The 21,203-nt window shown below is 37.9% G+C and overlaps 1 protein-coding gene across 1 annotated transcript; it reads right to left on the bottom strand.

Annotated features, from left to right (window-relative positions):
• Nucleotides 1-17,262: 17,262 nt before the first annotated feature.
• On the bottom strand, nt 17,263-17,691 carry LOC143534163 (uncharacterized). Its single transcript, XM_077028733.1, has one exon. The coding sequence runs from the start codon at nt 17,689-17,691 to the stop codon at nt 17,263-17,265; it is 429 nt and encodes a 142-aa protein (XP_076884848.1).
• Nucleotides 17,692-21,203: the final 3,512 nt, after the last annotated feature.

Here is a 21,203-nt window from a genome sequence, read left to right as displayed (position 1 = left end):
TTAATAGATAGACCGAATTAGATAGATAGTTAAAATGAAGGTTTAAAATGAAAAATCCCACACCAAGCATCTTCTTATAAATCAAACCCTAATTCTACTTCATTCGTTCATATCAATATCATTATACACATCTTCTTAATATAGCGCCGCACCTGCCTCCAACTGGGCACTGCTCATGTGTCGAAATATTGTCAGGTACATATTCCTTAATCCTTAATATATGTTTCCTCTCATCTATCTCCGTTTATATTGTTCAATTGTTGAGCTATATATTATACTGACAAGGTCTCTGATTCATGATGCAGGGAACGAAAGAACAACGTATAATAACATGTTGATTGTTCATAGCGACTTGACTACCGCTGAGCCTTAGGGTCTAGACCGGACCCCACGCAAAAGAGTACAAGAGGTATGGTTACTTTCATGGCAAAGTTGTTTGATGCAAACATGTGGTATTTCCCACATGACTGCTTGAATGTTAACCGCCTTTTGGAGTCGATATAATAAGGTGCATGAGAAGGCCAAAACGTGCAAAAATGTGGTGAGGGTAGGCCGAATCAAGAAAGTTGAAGATGAAGTTGTGAAGTTGAAGAAAACCGCTAACAAGATTGAAGAGGTCACAGGTTGTTTGAAAGAGAAGTTTGAGCACAAGTTCCAGGGGGAGATTGATGGCCTATAAGATAGTGTTTAGGCGTTTAGCTAATACTTATGACCAAATTTCATTGGTTTTTTTATTTTTTGTTAATGATTATTCATCATATTCTATGAATGAAAAGAGTGAACAATTTTTTTTTTCTAGTTAATTGAGCCTCTTGTATTCAAGAAAACAAAGTTATCTTGAATATAGAAATCAAAAACTTCTCTTATGACCAGATTTCATTGGTTTTTTATATTTTGTCATATTCTATGAATGAAAGGGTGAACAATCAATCCCTATTTTTGTTTCTAGTTAATTGAGCCTCTTGTAATTAAGAAAACAAAGTTATCATGAATAGAAATAAAAAACTAGAGTATATTTGTATTATCAAAACCATCTTATTTTTTCAAAGTTTTAGATAAAATTATTTTTCTGCAAGTGCACTACAACACAAATTTCTATTGACATACGATATCCACACCGAACCACCGATAAAATTCATCTGGATATAGCATACCCACACCCTAATTTCTTACGGATCAAGTAACACTGACCGATTAACATCGGTATACACTCTCACCGATGATTTATGACCAAACTATATTTCATTAGAAGTCATTCATTTTGCAATGGTATCCACCTTCACCAATGAATTTAAGAAGAATTAATCTATCTTTCAGTAGAAGTCGTTGATTTTGCAATGGTTTATACTTTAAGTATTACAACATTTTCATGATTCAGGTGTACATTCATATATTTCGTGGAATTTATTAATCTTTATTGAAACGACAATATATCATATCAAACAAATTACACCAACAACTTTAGTTTCGAATCCAGCAAAAGAATCTCACTTAAATGACCCATATTTCTCATTAGCGCCCATACTGAACTTAAGTTTTGTCCGATCAATAAAACTTGTCACCCTTTTGTTGAAAGTATCATGTTTATTGACCGTTTTCACAACACCAACATCGGAAGGAGCACTCATTTTTATCCTCGTACGATTAATGAAACTATCGAACCTTGATTCACATAAAGTCTTCTGATCAACCAACTTTTTTCCACCGCTAAAATTGTCATTCTTTGTGACATTGTTTGAAGAAAAGCGAACGTTTTTAACATACTTCACATCCGAGGGAGGAACATAATCGATTGGGATCTCGTTAGAAACTGGCTGCGTGTAGGAAGCCCGAGCTTTGGATGATTTTGAAGGATCAGTGCGACGATACCTACCAAATGTGGCTTTACGTATCTTTTCACAACAGCTCGTTTGATTTTTGTCCATTTGATGGTTTTGAGGTGTTTAGAGGCTTCAGGGCCATTTAATAGGCCAATGGAACATGAAATGTATTATAAAATCCTTAGGTTGCAAGCAAAAAGAGGTCAAAATGTCAAAAAGGTACGTAAATTTTCATTATTAAAGGCATCCATTAACGATTCTGATCACACTACTAACTCGTTTATCTATAGTGTTCGGCGTGTATTCGCTTATTTGTCTATTCGCGTAAAATTATATAAAATCATATCTTTATGAAGTTGCAGGTGGAATCATATTCTTGAATTGCCAAAGTTAGGCTAATGGTGCAATTAAGTAGTTGTAGGAATCTTGATGAATGGGTTAATTATATGTATCTTTGGCCTAATTATGAAAATATAAATGGATTGGTTGTAATCATTTCAGATTCTTCGTGCCAAGCATATTCGTGTGTGTGGGCTTTTATTCGTTATGTTAATTTCAGGTTAGTTCGACCTCCATGGACCCGCGTGACAGTCAATATAGAATCAGTTGGGTCATTGATATGTGAAATGTATATGTTTGATCAGAGCAAAACCCGGCTGCGAATGCTGATCTGTTCTAAGGAAACCTTAAAAGAAACACTACAGTCACTCGTGCGCGTTCTAATTTTTCCTCTTCTTTTGTAAGTGTGTGATTAAAAGTTAAAAACATATTTTTATGCCTTTAATAAGGTATAAAAGTAATAAAGACCAAAGGGCTTTGATTAAAAGGTGATGGTTTAAGTCTCACTTAAATGACCCGTATTTCTCATTAGCACCCATACTAGATGTAGCTCGGAACTTCAGTTTTGTCTTATCGATAAAACTCGACACCATATCATTGAATGTATCATGCCTACTAACCATTTTCACAACACCAACATCAGGAGCAAAAATTTTCATCTTCACTCGACCAATAAAACTATCGAATCTTGTTCACCAAAAGTATTTTGATCAACCAACTCTATGCACCCACCACTAATATTGCCGTTCTTTGAGACAACCTCTGAATAAACTTGACATCCGAGGGAGGAACATACTCGATTGGGATCTCGTCAGACAATGGTTGCGTGTAGGAAATCCGATCTTTAGATGATAATGAAGGATCACCGTGACAAAACTCACCAAATGTAGCTTTAGTGCTTTACATATCTTTTCACAAGGCCGGTTTGGCTAGTTTTGTTTTTCACCATATGATGGTTTTTCGATGTGTTTAGACTTGACAAGAAACATGTCCATTTTAAAGGGAATGGCACATGAAATGCTCATTTTATAAAATACTTCTCTGCAAGCAAAAAGAGATCAAAATCTCTAAAATCTAAAAGGTTTGGAAATTTTTCATAAAAGTCTCCTTCAAAGATTCTGATCACACTTCTAACTCGTTTGTCTATTGCGTTTGGATTGTACTCGACTATCTCTCCCGCGTTAAAAGTATACAAAACTATTTCTTATGAGGTCGCAGGTGGAATCAGATTCTTGAATTGGTAAATTTAGTCTAAAGATGCAAGAGTAGTTCAGGAATATTGATGAATGTGTTTAATGTTGTTGAAGGCATCTTTAATTTGGCCTAATTATAATTGGGACATACGTAGTAATTACTAGCGTGTAAGAAACCAACAAAAGTTTGAAGTTTGATTCCAATATTTCCTTGTATATTAATTATTCGTTACGTTTTTCACCAGACCAAAAGCTACGTACTAGTTCGATGTTTTCACGGGCCACAACAGTTTGGTTAGTTTGACCTTCATGGCTTCATGGACCCGTATCACATTCAGTATAGAATCAGTTGGGTTAAAAGTAACGAGGCCCAATATATTAAGATAAAGCCCAAGATAATACTAGATATGGGCCATATTGCTCAAAAACTAAGGCCCAATGTTTAATATAATTGATTTCTAACCCAAAGAATTGATTTATGTTATTACTAGTTTGAGACTTGTGTATTACACTGAGTAATTGTTGAAATTTTAAACTTTAATCATTAAGTGAAATACAGCCAACAAATTCATCATATATTGTTAATACAATTAAAATATAATTAAATTAAAATTACAGAAATTACATAACTAAGATTACACTAATATGCTACAAATAGGTAAAAACTTCCTTTTACACTACATGTGTGATTGTATTAGTATGTATATATTGTTTATCAAAAATTAAAATATTAAGTCAATGTCTACTTATAACTCTAGATATAGCCATATATAGTTGTTCGTGTGACAAAAAAAGGGTTGTCTAAGTACATACAAACTCTAAATAAAGGATAATATATATCCATGATACTAATAAAAAAATATTCATACACATAAAATATCATAGTTTTTAATCAATTAATATTATGTGATTTGAGAACATCTGCTCATGTTTATCTAAAAAACATGATTATCCCAAAAACCATATACATGAACTTTAATGATATAATCATTCTTAGAATATTTACAATTTGAAATTTATTGATCAGGATAAATTTGTTGTCATTAATGTTCTGTGTATGGCAAATTTTTAATTGACTTTATATTTTACATGAATTAATTTATGTTATTATGTGCCTTTTTGTGGGTTGTGGTACTAGTTCCTTTATGACCAACGAAAACCCGAACCCATGAAATTGTCCGAGATCTCTAACCAAAGCCCGGGGTGAACTGAACCCCACAAGTGTCAGCAGAAAGAAAGACAAGTTTGAAAGAGAATAACTCGTGCACAATATAACCAAATTGAACCATTTATATAAGTTCCCGATTTATCAAAATGGCCATTGCAAATCTGAAATATAGACTTTACACCCAAAGCTCAGCAGATACATTTTGTTCTATTTTAAAAAACATAACCCATATCTACATATGACTTATACAACATTGAAAACCCCCATGGCTGGCAATTTATACACGAGACACAAATACACGACACGCACATACACGACTTTAACATGTAACAGGTAAGGCCTTAACAGGCATCGTGTGCTAAAAAGGTAGACACGAAATTACCTATTAATTTTCGTGTCTAAACAAGTATAATACATGTTTACCTGTTAGGTACCTGGTTATTTTTAAAATTATATGTATGTATATATATATATATATATATATATATATATATATAAGAGTTCAAATAAGAATAAGGAGTTTCCTATAAATTGTAAGAACTAACAAAATTTTGACACTTGGCATTACAAATGATGGTGAAATAACAATTTTAGGAAACTATGTCGGTTATAATGATGAAAGAGTAATTCTAGAAAACTATGGCGGTTATTGGTGATTTTAAATCTCAACCATTAATTAACATGATCTAATGGCTAAGATTTATTCTTAGTCTTCCTAGAAAACTATTTATTTTTAGGATAACCCTCCCATATATATATATAATATAATATAATATAATATATATAAACGAAAACATAAAAATCATACGTGTCGCGATGTGGTCGCCCCCCTTTTTTTGAGTCACCAGATTTGCTTGATTTTTAAATAGAGGCTTCTCATGCATTTGACCCGATCCACGGGTATGGGTTTTACCATACCCAGATATTCCTTAAACGGGTTATAACATCTCATTAAATTAAAAATTATTCTCACCAAATTATTGATGTGAAAATCTTATAAAGTAGGGTATACTAAAAATTATTATATGATTTTTTTTAAAATATATTATTTATAATTAAAAAACAGTTTTATAGTAAAAATAAATAAATGGGTCTTGTGTCTCATCAAACCCAGATAACTTTTAAACCAGGTTATAACATCTTAGTTATTTGTAAAACCATTTTATCATCAAAGTTTAAGTATATTATAAATTTCCTGACAATAAATAAAATTAAACTCAAAAAAATATATAAATATTATAAACGAGTAATGTAAAACAGCCCCCGTAATACGGGGGACAAAAACTAGTATAATATAATATAGTATAGTTATATTATATCATCCCTAACCCTAAATTCATCCAAAGCATTCTTACAAACCAAACCACAGTCGTCGCCTACTCGCCTCTCATCATACATCCCACCATCGCAGGCTATATCTCTCTCCGGCCATCACCCGTCGCCGGCATTCCTCCTGTCGCCGACCATACCTCTTTCTGGCCACCACTCGTCGCTGGCCATATCTCTATCCGCCGCTAATTCCGTCCATCATTCCATATTCAGCGAACCATAAATATGTGTTTCTAAACAGCTATAATCGTGTACTATCGTGTATTATCATGTATACCAGGTAGTAACAGGTTCGTGTTCGTGTTTTGGTTACAGATACACGATAAATTTTCGTGTCGTGTACAGGTATGCACATTTCGTGTTCGTGTCTTAGAGTGTGCGGGTATACACGATATGCCAGCCCTCCCCCATTCCCCCCTTAAAAAAACTTTTTGATGTTGCTGATTGTCACACCCCAACCAAAGGCGGAACATGCCGGGGCGTAACGTATTGATTGGACAGTAGCTCAAAAGACACTAATTAAAGTGACAATAATTATTTAATTCATTAATATCAAAACAAGTATACAATTATAATAATCAAAACAGTTACATCATATTTATTGTTTGGATAAATATCCTAAGGTAAAAACAAATATCTTCAATCTTGATCAATGTAAATTACTTGTACATGTAGCATGTATAAAAATAGAGTTTTTCAACACGAATGTTGGTGAGAATACATAAGTTTTAGTTGAGATACATATATAGATAAAAATCACAATTCATATGTTAATGTTGAGCATCACAATTCCGATGAAAAATGTAAACAACTATATAGATGTAAACCTGTTCCTATTGATACGAAATCAAAGTACTTGAGTAAGTGTATGATCATACTAGATGATGATAGATGAGAATGAGATACCAACCACCAAACATAAAATAAACAATAAGCACATAGAGCATTATCATAGAGCATGCAATAATCACACATAAACACATATTGAATTGTGTTTTGAATAGATGTGAAAATAAAAATGAGTAAACTAAGGTATACATGCTACCCTCAAAATATAAAAGATAGAAAAAGGGGGATATGTAAACCCACCTGATCAAATAAGCAAAGCGGGAATGAATACGACAAGAAAGCGATAAACCATGCTCGACGAGGTATATCAACAAACGAATTTCCTAAGTAATATTAATTACAGAAATAAAATAAGAATTCAACAACGAAACTAAAACTAGCTAGAGGTTCGAGATTAAATGATCGAGTGAAATCTTACAAAAACTATTTATTTCATTAATTTATTATCAAGTTTTATTATAATAATATGATTTAATTATATAAAATTACATAAAAATATACTTAAGTAAATATTTATAAAATTGTTGGATAAATTATATAAAGAGATTTGTTTTAAATGTTTATTTTAGCTAAAAATACGTTTAATTTATTTATATATATTTTTATTGTTAATAAAGATTTATTTTTTTTTAAATAAATTTTATAATTAATAGATATTAAATAACAATATCTTTATCAATCCTATAATACTAGTATATATGCTTAAATGTATATACACGAACGAAAACGTGAGTTAAACGAGTATCATAAAGTCGGTTTTTATTAAAATGGTCCTGATTGGTTATTATGATTATTAATATAATTAATAAAAATGATTTTAATAAATGTTTGCCAAAAATAAAAGAAAACGGGATGGCAGAGGTTCGAACCCGCGACCTCTGCCCCCATAATCAAGTGTCAAACCAGCTGGGCTATCCAGCTACTTGCAAACAAATTTAGTTTCCATTAATTATAAACAAAATCAAAAACAAAAACAACCAGTTTTGATTAATTAAACCCTAGAATCGATTTGATCAAATAGGTTATGCTGATCAAATTAACCATAGGGTTAATGATGAGCACCAAATAGCGATCCCAAACATGTGTTTAATTACCTTGTATGATGAACAGAAGCGGGAGGGAGAACAAGGAAGAAACAGGGCCGGCCAAATATGGTGATGAACGAGATATCAATTGGTCACGATAGTCAAATTGGTTGGCGATAGTTTGAGTGAGCTGTGGACGAGTTTAATTGAATATAAACGAGTTTATATAGGGTTACCATGGTCAATAGGCGCGGATCGTGATAATGAAGAACTGGTTGTCACATTCTGTTAATTTCCATGTTTGCATGATGATTAAACGCGTAATTGACTCATTAACACGTAAGAATGGTCAATTCCGTATTTCCCGGCTGATTTTTATGTATTCAAAATCACAAGGGGGGGGGGGTTGACGGTGATGACGGGAAGGAAGAAAGGAGGGAAAAGGGTTGGGTTATTTTTTTGCAATCTGGTCCTTGATGTTTGGGTGTTGAGACAAAAGAGGCAAAAACAAATGTTATGGGTAGTTTTCGTACTAATCAAATAGTTATAAAGATTCAATTAATAATCATAATCAAAACCAAATGTCGGGTAATAATTAATTATCAAAATGATTAATAAATTAATGACGAACAACGATAGTCCGGGTAATAATAATATTATATAAATAAGTAATTTAAAACGAGTCGGGTTTCGGGTCCGAAAATTGACGAATGTTACACTAATTATCTTCAATATACTCATTTTTTTAATGAAAGTGACCCTAGTCTAGGCTTTCTTAATAAGCGAGGGAGGCTTGGTCTTGATATTAAGCGCGTTGGCTCGTCTCGATAACTCATTAACCGTAAACTCTATCGGAAAATTGTAAAATTAGACAAGTTATCTCACCAGCCCAAAATAGACATTTAAAAGCCGGCTTTTTTGAAAATATATATAAAAACAACGACTCATAAGAGAACAAATAAGCACCACCGGCTAAAACATTAATGTGTGAGCTAAATTTCAATCAACAAATGCAAAAACGTTGAAATATACAATGGGATTTACAAGAAAAACTAATCAAAATAATATAAATGTAAAGTGGAGTTTAATTTTAGCCATCAACCCAGTGACTGTCACACCCTCAAAATCCACTAACGGAGTTTTACCGTCAGAGGGTGTGAACTAACAGGATCGGAATCATTAGTTATAATCAAACCATAAAAACGTTTAAATGAAAATAAGTGCGAAAGCGTAAAAACCAAAAGATAAAAGTTGCGTCACGCAGGACGACTTAAAACCCCATAACAACAGTTTAAAATCAGTTTGCATAAACAAAAGCGTTTTCAGGTAATGCATGATCCTATACCGCGCGCCCGCCTCGGCTACTTGAGAATACCATACTAAAAGTGTCAACACGAGGTTGGTGAGTTCACAAGTTTATATAAAATAAAGCGTTTAGCATTTTGTGTTCAGCGTTTTGCGTTACCAGATAGTGTTAAATCAATTATATATCGATAGGTAGCTAGCCTATACAACAAGTATTACTAAGTGTTCGACACCGAAGCTGACTGTTTATCAAGTGCCTTGCCACCAGGTCATCCAGACCATGGTATGTGTTAGCCAAAATTACACCCGCTCGACCTCCATTCGAGTTTAGCGTTGGGTGGGGTTTGTCAAACCCAATAGTACTACTCAACAGTGACTCGCTATTATCCAAATATTAACCGGTTCGATGTGTAGGACTTCAAATGTTTCGTTTGCCACTTAGCCTTTACAAGTGATATATAATTTACTAACAAAATCTTAAATGCGTTTATCGGAGTATGTTATCTCCCCCAAGTGAAAAGCGTTTAAAACAGTTTAAAGGGGTAAGTGAAACTCACTGTTTGCGAAGAATTTTCCAAAAATAGTTCACCAAGTGATGCGCGTCACAGAAAACTCTCTCTAGCGTTCTTCCTAGCACCTTAATCTTCAATCAAACTTGAACAATCTTGATTGTATGTGTGTGTATGATGGCCGATTGCAAGGGAGACAAGGGGGGCTGCCGTCGGTTTGGGAGAGAAAGAGAGAAGAGAGTTTATGGTTTAGGTTAATATTAATAATAATAATATATTACACTTAAGTCCCTCAACTTTCAAATGCTACTTTTCTAGCTTAATTAACTTAGCTTGCACATTGAGTTAACGTTAAATAACATGTTATCACATAACACATAAGTCTAACACATAATTATCACATAATTATTGTTTTGACGTTTTTTGTTTATTCACCAATTGTTTGCGTCAACTCGTTTGCGTTTCGGTGCAAATTCCCGAAAGACTACACATGTAGTAAGTGTCAAGCGTCATTTAAACCCTAGTTTAAATGTAATGAGGTGTGCGTTATAGATTCAGAAATCTTTAGGTTTGAATTGACGGAGTTGAGTTAACGGAGTTAACCTGGAATTGACGATTGTCACATCATTCCCATGTTAAAGAATTTTCGTCCCGAAAATTTGAGTCAAGTCGTGATGAGTGTCTGAAAAAGTAAGAATTTTTTTTTTCAGTTTGTCATATCATCCCCTAGTAGAAAGAAATTTCGTCCCGAAATTTAATTCATACCTCCGGTGATTTCTGACTGTTTGCCGGGTTTCGCGGTTTTCGGTGTTTGGTAAGCCCTTCAAAAAGGTGAGGATACTTTTTCATCATTTGATCCTCGCGTTCCCACGTGAACTCCGGTCCACGTCTTGAGTTCCAACGGACCTTAACGATTGGAATTTTGCTGTGCTTGAGTGTTTTGGTTTCCCAATCCAAAACTTCAACTGGTTCTTCAATGAAGCGTAGCTGTTCATCAACTTGCAGTTCGTCCAAAGGAACTGCTTGGGTTTCATCGGAAAGGCATTTCTTCAAATTTGATACGTGAAAAACATTGTGTACACTGCTGAGTTCCGCTGGTAAGTCCAGTCGGTACGCCACCGGACCAACGCGTTCCGTTATCCGGTAAGGACCAACATATCGTGGGTTGAGTTTGTTTCGCTTACCAAAGCGAACCACACCTTTCCAAGGTGAGACTTTGAGTAACACTTTGTCATTCACTTGAAATTCGAGAGGTTTTCGGCGCTTGTCGGCGTAACTCTTTTGGCGATCTCGTGCTGCTACCATGCGGTTTCGGATTTGAACAATCTTTTCCGAAGTTTCGAGTACCAGTTCTGGACCAGTGATTTGTCTGTCACCCACCTCTGCTCAGCAGAGGGGTGATCAACACTTCCGTCCGTACAGTGCTTCAAACGGCGCTGCTTTAATACTTGCGTGGTAGCTGTTATTATACGAAAATTCTACCAAAGGTAAGTGAGGTTCCCAACTTTTTCCGAAATCCAACACACATGCACGCAACATGTCCTCTAAGGTCTGAATAGTTCGTTCACTTTGCCCATCCGTCTGAGGATGGTATGCTGTGCTCATATCAAGACGGGTGCCTAGTGCGCTTTGTAGTGACTTCCAAAAGTGCGAAGTGAAACGGGAATCTCGATCAGAAATGATTGAGACAGGCACTCCGTGTCTAGACACCACTTCTTTCATGTAGACGCGAGTCAATCTTTCCATTTTGTCCGATTCCTTAATCGCTAAGAAGTGTGCCGATTTAGTCAACCGGTCAACGATCACCCAGATGGTATCGCATCCCGTCGGTGTTTTAGGTAATCCAGTAATAAAATCCATTGAAATGTGTTCCCATTTCCACATTGGAAGTTCCGGTTGCTGTAGCAGGCCAGATGGTTTCTGGTATTCTATTTTGACTCTGGCACAAGTCAAGCATTTGCTCACTTAGGTGGCAATGTCGGCTTTCATGTTCGGCCACCAGTAAAGTGCCTTTAAGTCATGGTACATTTTATCTGAGCCAGGGTGGATAGAATATCTGGACTTGTGTGCTTCGTCCATCACTAGAGTTCTCAACTCTCCGTATCGTGGAACCCAAATCCGGTTCTCAAAATATCGGACCCCGTCCGATTTGGTTTCAAGATGTTTGTTCATGCCCCGCATGAGTTCCGATGGAAGATTATCATCTTTCACAGCTTCGAGTTGGGCATCGCGAATCTGGTCGGGTAAGTTGGCATGAATCGTGAGTTGCAGTGCCCGCACTCGCCTGGGTTTATCGGTTTCTTTTTTGCTGAGGGCATCGGCCACTACATTGGCCTTGCCAGGGTGGTACTTGATGGCACAATCATAATCCTTAAGCAGCTCGACCCAACGGCGCCGTCGCATGTTCAGCTCCTTCTGATCGTAGATATGTTGGAGACTCTTGTGGTCGGTGTAAATGGTAAACTTGGTACCGTACAAGTAATGCCTCCATATCTTAAGAGCAAACACCACAGCTCCGAGTTCCAAATCATGAGTCGTGTAGTTCTTCTCGTGAATCCGTAGTTGTCGCGAGGCATAGGCTATAACCTTCTCGAGTTGCATCAGCACACAACCGAGACCTTGTATCGATGCGTCACAATGTACCTCGAAATTCTCTGTTCCCTCGGGGAGGGCTAGAATAGGGGCGCTACAGAGTTTGGTTTTCAACAGTTGGAAAGTGGATTCTTGCGCGTCACCCCAGTTGTACTTAGTACCCTTGTGAGTCAAAGCGGTGAGGGGTTGAGCAATCTTTGAAAATCCCTCGATGAAACGCCGGTAGTAGCCGGCCAGTCCTAGGAATTGCCGCACCTCAGTCGGAGTCTTAGGTGCTTCCCAGTTTTTGATGGCTTCTACCTTGCCGGGATCGACATGGATACCGTTCTTGTTAATCACATGTCCTAAAAAGTGAACCTCGCGAAGCCAAAATTCGCATTTCGAGAGTTTAGCGTACAGTTGTTCCTTCTTCAATAATTCCAGAATTACCCTCAAGTGTTCTTCATGGTCAGCTTCGTCTTTGGAGTAGACGAGAATATCATCAATGAAAACAATCACAAACTTGTCGAGGTACGCCTTGCATACTCGATTCATGAGATCCATAAATACGGCTGGTGCGTTGGTTAGGCCAAAAGGCATAACCGAAAACTCGTAGTGACCATATCGTGTTCTGAAAGCCGTCTTTGGAATATCTTCCTCGCGCATTCTTAATTGATGGTAACCAGACCGCAGATCGATCTTCGAGTAATAACTCGATCCTTGGAGCTGATCAAACAGATCATCAATTCGGGGTAAAGGATAACGGTTCTTGACCGTCACCTTGTTCAACTCCCGGTAGTCGATGCACATGCGGAAAGTCCCGTCCTTCTTTCTGACAAATAAGACAGGGGCTCCCCATGGCGATGAGCTAGGTCGGATGAAACCCTTATCCAACAAATCTTGCAACTGAGTGGACAGTTCCTGAAGCTCCGCCGGTGCGAGCCGATACGGGGCTCGTGCTATGGGTGCTGCACCGGGTGTCAACTCGATTTGGAATTCGACTTGACGAATAGGAGGGAGTCCAGGCAAATCCTCCGGGAAAACTTCCGGAAAATCTCGCACAATCGGTATATCTTCAATTCGCTTCTCCTCCGCGGGTTTCTCAACAATATGCGCCAAAATTGCCGGATGACCCTTTCGTAGACACTTCTGCGCCTTCATGAGGGTAATGACGCTGGTGGTCATGCCGCTTCTCTCACCTCGGATCGAAATGATCTTGCCGGAAGGGGTAGTAATGTGGACTATCTTGTCGTGACATATAATCTCCGCTCGATTCTCGGATAACCAGTCCATGCCGACAACGACATCGAAACTACCAAGCGTAAAAGGTATGAGGTCGATATCAAAAATATGACCTGACAGTTTTAACTTACATCCCGCAAGTACATGAGTCGTTTCTACAGACTTTCCGTCGGCTAATTCTACTGGAAACTTAGCATCTAACGGGGTTGAAGTTAAGTCTAAGAGTTGACTAAAGGCTTTCGACACAAAACTCCTATCAGCTCCAGTGTCAAACAATACAGAAGCAAAACAATCGTTCACAGGGAACTTACCAGTCACCACGTACGGATCATTGCGGGCTTGACCCGACCCAATAACAAAAGCTCTTCCTTTACCATTGCTTCCACCACCACTGCCACTTCCATTGTTCTCGTTCTGTTTCAGCTTGGGACAATCTTTCCTGAAATGAACCTCCTGCCCACATTCGAAACATCCCTTCGTCGTCATATGTGGTTTAGGAGCACCCTTTGCCGCAAGGTCTCCTCTACATTCCTTTGCCTGGTGACCCATCTTTCTGCATCTCAGACACTTGACACGGTCACACGGGCCAGCATGATGATAGTTGCACCTGTTGCACTTCGGATATTTCCCAGCATAGCCGCTCGAACCCTGCCCGCTACCGTTGTTATTGTTGTTGTGACCCTGATTGTTGAAGCTCCGGGTGAATTCGGGCTTTCGGTAGTGTTGTTGCTGTGGAGGGTTCGAGGATGAGGATCTGGTGTTGTCAAACTTTTTCTTTCCATTGCTCGGGTTGTTGTTGCTGTTGTTGTCAGTGTTCGGGTTGTCACGGGCTTTAGTGGTTGAACCCCTAGGTGGTAGCGCACCTTGGGTCACTGCTTGATCCGTTAGTTTGTGAGCTAACCGAATCGCTTGTTGAATCGTGACTGGTCTGGAAGACGTCACCATGCCCTGAATTTGCGGTGCTAACCCATCAATATACATTTCAATCCTCTTACTCGGCGGGTCTACCATCCGTGGACACATCACAGCTAACTCGTGAGAACGGGTGGTGTAGGCTTCGATTTCTGAACCCACCATCTTCAATGACCAAAACTCTGACTCCAACTTTGCAATCTCCTCTCTCGGACAGTATTCTTCTCGCATCATGTTCTTAAACTCCTCCCAGTTCATAGCGTTAGCCAGTTCCAATCCAAGGATCTGCACGTTTGAATTCCACCAAGTGAGAGCAGAATCTTCAAGTGTTCCAGCAGCAAATTTGACCCTACTGGCAGGGGGCAATTACACATTTCAAACGCCGATTCGGCCTTCTCAGCCCAACGCAGGAAACCTATGGCTCCCTCCGTGCCCTTAAACGAATTGGGCTTGCAGTCTAGGTAGTTCTTGAAAGTACACGTTCCAGTTGGACCTCCAGCTTGATTCTAAACATGTGCGGCTAGAGCTGCCGCCGCATGGTCATTCAACAGGGTTTGGAGTTCTGCTGCGGTTAAGTTGATGTTACCGCGACCGTGTCCAGCGTTTCTTCCAGACATCTAGGTGTTATCATTCTCAGATGTCATCGTCTGAGGACACCTCTGAGTGTGCCTCCGGCTCAGCCGGTTCTTCCTCCGGTTCCTCTTCGGGTTCCTCCTCAGGATCTTCCTCGGGATCCTCCTCAGGCTCCTCTTCGGGATCTTCTTAGAGTTCCTCTTCAGGCTCTGCCTCAGGCTCTGCCTTAGGTTCTGCCTCAGGCTCTGCCTCAGGTTCTGCCTCAGGTTCGGCTGCATTCTGAGCAATTTGCATTTGTAAGACATCGCAACACTCTAAAGCTATCTCAGTTCGAGTCCTTGCTACTTGGAGTTGTTCTTGCAAGTCTATCATCTCGGCTTGCATCTTTCTCATAATCTTCATCTGTTGATCACTAGCCTCTTGCATTTCCTTCATGGCCGCTGTCAGGCGGGAAATTTCCTCTTTAGTTTCAGTTCCATCTTTAAACAGTCCGGATACGTTCGCTCTCGTATAGCGCATGTAACCCACATCACGCTCCAAACAAGAAACGACAGCTGCGAGGACTCGCTCCACAGGTTCGGTTATGGGTGGTAGGGTGTTGGGGTAAGCAGGATGGTTCGGGTGAGGTAGCGGGGGAACTTGTTCGCGATAGACCATACGCCTAATCATATTAGGGTACCAATCCCAGCTAACTTCGTTTTCGTACATGCCTCCAGATAAGCGATACCTCTTCGGTGCAGGAGCTTCGAGTTCTGGGACTACCCGGGGTGGCGATGAGGTAGGTAATTGCGGTTCCTTCCCATGAGCATGAGTCATCGGATCGGATGGTGATGATGGTGGCGTCGACATCCCTACAGGTAAGCCGTGTATGCGCGCGTATGAGTGAAAGATGTAAGAGATAAGAGAACAAAGACTACACAAACATATGCAGTGCGTATCATTATAACTAATGGGTCGTCGCGGTTATAGTCTAGTATGCATGCAGCTTCTAGTTCGCTATAACCAATGTCTCTGATACCAATCTGTCACACCCTCAAAATCCACTAACGGAGTTTTACCGTCAGAGGGTGTGAACTAACAGGATCGGAATCATTAGTTATAATCAAACCATAAAAACGTTTAAATGAAAATAAGTGCGAAAGCGTAAAAACCAAAAGATAAAAGTTGCGTCACGCAGGACGACTTAAAACCCCATAACAACAGTTTAAAATCAGTTTGCATAAACAAAAGCGTTTTCAGGTAATGCATGATCCTATACCGTGCGCCCGCCTCGGCTACCTGAGAATAACATACTAAAAGTGTCAACACGAGGTTGGTGAGTTCACAAGTTTATATAAAATAAAGCGTTTAGCGTTTTGCGTTCAGCGTTTTGCGTTACCAGATAGTGTTAAATCAATTATATATCGATAGGTAGCTAGCCTATACAACAAGTATTACTAAGTGTTCGACACCGAAGCTGATTGTTTATCAAGTGCCTTGCCACCAGGTCATCTAGACCATGGTATGTGTTAGCCAAAATTACACCCGCTCGACCTCCAGTCGAGTTTAGCGTTGGGTGGGGTTTGTCAAACCCAGTAGTACTACTCAACAGTGACTCGCTATTATCCAAATATTAACCGGTTCGATGTGTAGGACTTCAAATGTTTCGTTTGCCACTTAGCCTTTACAAGTGATATATAATTTACTAACAAAATCTTAAATGCGTTTATCGGAGTATGTTATCTCCCCCAAGTGAAACACGTTTAAAACAGTTTAAAGGGGTATGTGAAACTCACTGTTTGCGAAGAATTTCCCAAAAATAGTTCACCAAGTGATGCGCGTCACAGAAAACTCTCTCTAGCGTTCTTCCTAGCACCTTAATCTTCAATCAAACTTGAACAATCTTGATTGTATGTGTGTGTATGATGGCCGATTGCAAGGGAGACAAGGGGGGGGGGGGCTGCCGTCGGTTTGGGAGAGAAAGAGAGAAGAGAGTTTAGGGTTAGGTTAATATTAATAATAATAATAATATATTACACTTAAGTCCCTCTACTTTCAAATGCTACTTTTCTAGCTTAATTAACTTAGCTTGCACATTGAGTTAACGTTAAATAACATGTTATCACATAACACATAAGTCTAACACATAATTATCACATAATTATTGTTTTGACGTTTTTTGTTTATTCACCAATTGTTTGCGTCAACTCGTTTGCGTTTCGGTGCAAATTCCCGAAAGACTACACATGTAGTAAGTGTCAAGCGTCATTTAAACCCTAGTTTAAATGTAATGAGGTATGCGTTATAGATTCAGAAATCTTTAGGTTTGAATTGACGGAGTTGAGTTAACGGAGTTAACCTGGAATTGACGATTGTTTATTCTTGTGCTTTTGCAAAATGTTTATTCTTATTCCCTCTAGGTGATGGAATCGTCTTCACAAAAGTACGCTACTTAGGGTAAATACCACCTGCAGGGTAATACCCCATCGTATAGTCGTGACCGTTGACCGTGTAATTTATCGGAGGCGCACGCCCTTGCACAAGTTCAGTGAAAATAAAAGACCTCTCTAGCACATTAATGTCATTATGTGAACCGGGCATACCAAAAAATGCATGCCATATCCAGAGATCATATGAAACAACCGCCTCTAAAATAATAGTAGGTTCACGAATGTGGCCAGAGTACATACCTTTCCACGCCGCAGGACAATTTTTCCATTTCCAATGTATGCAATCGATGCTTTCGAGCATTCCGGGGAATCCTCGTTGTTCAGCAGCAGCAAGCAATCGAGTAATATCGTTGGTGTTTGGTGACCAAAGGTATTCAGTTGAAAAAACACTTACTATCGTCTCACAAAATTTTTTGAGGCTCTCCATGGCGGTGCTTTCACCAATGCGTATGTATTCGAAATGCATACTATCATTTTCATTTAGTATAAAATTAATGAATTGAAAATCTATGGGCTTAATATTATTCTTATTACTGGTTTTAAAATTATTTTTATTATTATAGTTGGCCGTTCAAAAAAAAATCAATTCTGTTAATTTATTCAAATAGTTTTATCAAAAAGTACAAATAATCCATGTTTGCTAACCTGTACATAGGCTGATAGACAAAAAAATCTAATAGACTTAAATGACATACTAGTATTGTGTCAGAATGCATTATTATGTTTTATGCGATATATAGCTATAATAATAAAAATAATTTTAAAACCAGTAATAAGAATAATATTAAGCCCATAGATTTTCAATTCATTAATTTTATACTAAATGAATCCATAAAATCTCCAGTAACCCCATACGCCATCATTCTAAGTGTTGCATTTATCTTTTGCATAGAAGATAAACCTAGTCTTCCGACATTATCTCTTCTTTGGATGAAGTATGGCTCATTGGACTCTACCTTATTTAGAATACGAAGAAATAGAGGCCGACGCATCCTAAATCTCCTTCGAAATAGCTTTGAGGAATATGTCGGATCTTCTGCAAAATAATCCTGAAATAGACGCTTTTGTCCTCCAATACGATCACGTCGAATAAACTTGCGACGCCGACGATTATCTTGATGACTTGTTGAATGTCCATCAACATCCTCATTAAGTTCAATATCACTATAATCTTCAGAAGAGGATATGTATGTCATTAATTTTTGAAAGAATGTACGGGCCATGTGATAAAAGCATATGCTGCAAACAAAGTAGAATATGTCAACATAACGACATTAATGCGAAAATAAAGCAACAAATCTGATGCATTTAAAATCATATAGAAATGCAGTTGATTTGCAAAAAAAAGAAAACTTAGCCAACACTTACATAAACTAACTGGCGGTTTGCAGAAATTATAAGCTGTAGTAATAGAATAATTAAAGGTTGAATCTTAATGTTTGTTGCAGTTGCAGGTCAGCGTGTGCAGACGCAGGTCAGCTCGCGCGCACAGCTTACGACCCGTTAAACATGTTTGCACGTTCACTTCCATACTCGGCCCGTTAACCAGCTTATGACCCGCAGAAACGTGAACCCACTTGACCCGTGAACATGCAGATCTCTCTGTGTGTGTGTGTGTGTGTGTGTGCAGATCAGTTATACTTCACCTTGTTATACTTCATCATCTCAACCTTATAATAATAATAATAATAATAATAATAATAATAATAATAATAATAATAATAATAATAGTATGTCTGGTAAGTAAGAAGGGTATAGCATGGATATATTTGAATACAGTAAATAAGTAACTAACTGCTATGGGCCAAAGGTTTTCAAACATGCATATTTGACAAGGGGTATAAATGTCTTTTTTGCTTACTTCGGTTATGGTTAACTATCTAAATTAACATTTAGAGCAAAATTTGCTTTATTTCTTTGTTGGTGTTAGGGCTGTAAACGATCCGAGCCAAGCCAGCTGCTGGCTCGTTTAATTATTTACAACAATGTACGACAACTGCAACTAAAGCCGCTGGTCATTCTAAGTGCTGCAGTGATTTTTTGCATAGAAGATAAACCGAATCTTCCGACATAACGACATTAATGCGAAAATAAATCAACAAATCTGATGCATTTAAAATCATATAGCAATGCAAAAAAAAAAAAGAATACATAAATCTATATATTTAACATACTAAAAATAAGAATTAGGGGCATGCTGGTAAAAAATAAGAATTAGGTGCATTATGTTGACTTACCCCCACCACAATGTCGAAACGCTATCGCGAACTAGTTGAAAGGAGTCAAGTGCAGATCAGTATTATCCTTTTTTTTGCTAATAGGTACTCGACTTACAAACGTGTGCACGCTCATCTGCATGCTCCGACCAGTACGCAAGCGCGAGCTGAACCGCACCTGCGCGCTGACCTTGCGTGCATGAGCTGAAAATGTTTTATTCAAGAAACATTATTATGACCCATTTGCAGATTAAATCCTTACATTTGCAGAAACTACTGATAACATAAAAAAAGATTGCACCCTTTAGACAACTACTTCAAATAAATTCATCTAAAGTGAAAATAACAATAATTAATTTTATTCAAGAAACATTATTATGGCCCATAACACCAAAAAATGATACATTTATGGATGGTTAAGCTAAGACAAAACATCGCTCTTAGAACCCATAACACCAAAGTAGTCAATAATATTTCTTCAAAAGCCTTCGGTCTTCAGTGATGTTTCTTCAGGCATGGCTGTCTCTCATCATGATTTCCCTCTGACGTTTCTCGATATATAATCGTTGCAATTCTGGCAAGACACTCACATCCATCATCATAATTCGCTCATTTGATTCCTTCCTTGCTAAATCAATTTTCTCAGCATCAATCCTCAATTTCTCAGCCTTAAGTTGATTTTTTTTTCTTCTTTTGCCTTTTCATACTCCATCTTCTTTGTCTTGAGATCAAATTCTTTTTCTTCTTTCGCCTTGTTATACTCCATCATCTCAACCTTATGATGAAATTCTTTTTCCTCTTTTTCCCTGTCATGCTCCATCTTCTCAGCCTTAAGACGATAAAATTCTTTCTCCTGAGCATGTGACTCTTCTAAAAGAGTATACTTCATCTTTCTAATTCGGTTGATTTCCTCAGTTTGCCTGCCCAGGGCCTTTCGTTTTTCCTTTTCAGCTTTCCTACCAATTGGACGGTCCAATTCAATAATTTCATTCTCGATCACATCTTGCTTTGGAGATGTGGTTGTGGTCGGTGTCAAGGTTGAGATTGGGTTCGGGGATGGGAACATAGTTTTCCTTTGCTTTGTGACATCCTTTGTGCAATGCGAAACCCACTTAGGTTCGTCCTTTAATAATTTCCAACAATGCTCGAATGGGAAGTTACCTTTTTCAATTTTTAGGTACATAAGTTTCGCATTCTCATACTTGCATTTAAACAAATAAATTACATGTTAGAAAAGAAAAAGAAAAAACAACAATCTCAAAATAAGTAAGAATGTGAAATTTCTACCTTATCATGACCGGTCAAACCACTTTGATTTACGTTTTCAACTTGAGTCAGGTACAAACAAAATTTATTTGTAAGCTTTTGAATTGATGACCACCGATGTATTAAAGACTTTGTTGATCGCTCAATAGTAGTTGTCTTAAATTCTTTGAAGTAATCAAAGACTTTTTCCCAAAGTTGGGAGTGTTTCTGATCAGTTCCTTGAATGGCATCAATGCTAGTATTTAGCCATGCGGAAACAAGTAAGGTATCTTCGTCAATGCTAAAGTTTGCACCCCTAGAGGGTTTTTTAACAATAACCGGGTTGTTTAAGGATAAGGGCGGCGAGTCATCAAGGCTCACAAGAGAACTTACACTTTGCCCACCAAAATTTTGACCAAGTTGAGGATCTTGGCTAAGAAGATTGGTGAAGAACATATCTTGTGAATTCATATCTAAA

Source organism: Bidens hawaiensis, unplaced genomic scaffold (genome assembly GCF_021521415.1).
Source record: "Bidens hawaiensis isolate Kalapana, Puna unplaced genomic scaffold, B.hawaiensis_p1.1 tig00010069_1, whole genome shotgun sequence".
Classification (NCBI taxonomy): domain Eukaryota; kingdom Viridiplantae; phylum Streptophyta; class Magnoliopsida; order Asterales; family Asteraceae; genus Bidens; species Bidens hawaiensis.
This window is presented reverse-complemented; position numbering and strand designations above follow the sequence as displayed.

Coding starts and splice junctions, on each gene's coding strand:
- LOC143534163 (XM_077028733.1), bottom strand. CDS start 17,691: ATGGAGAGCCTCAAAAAATTTTGTGAGACGATAGTAAGTGTTTTTTCA.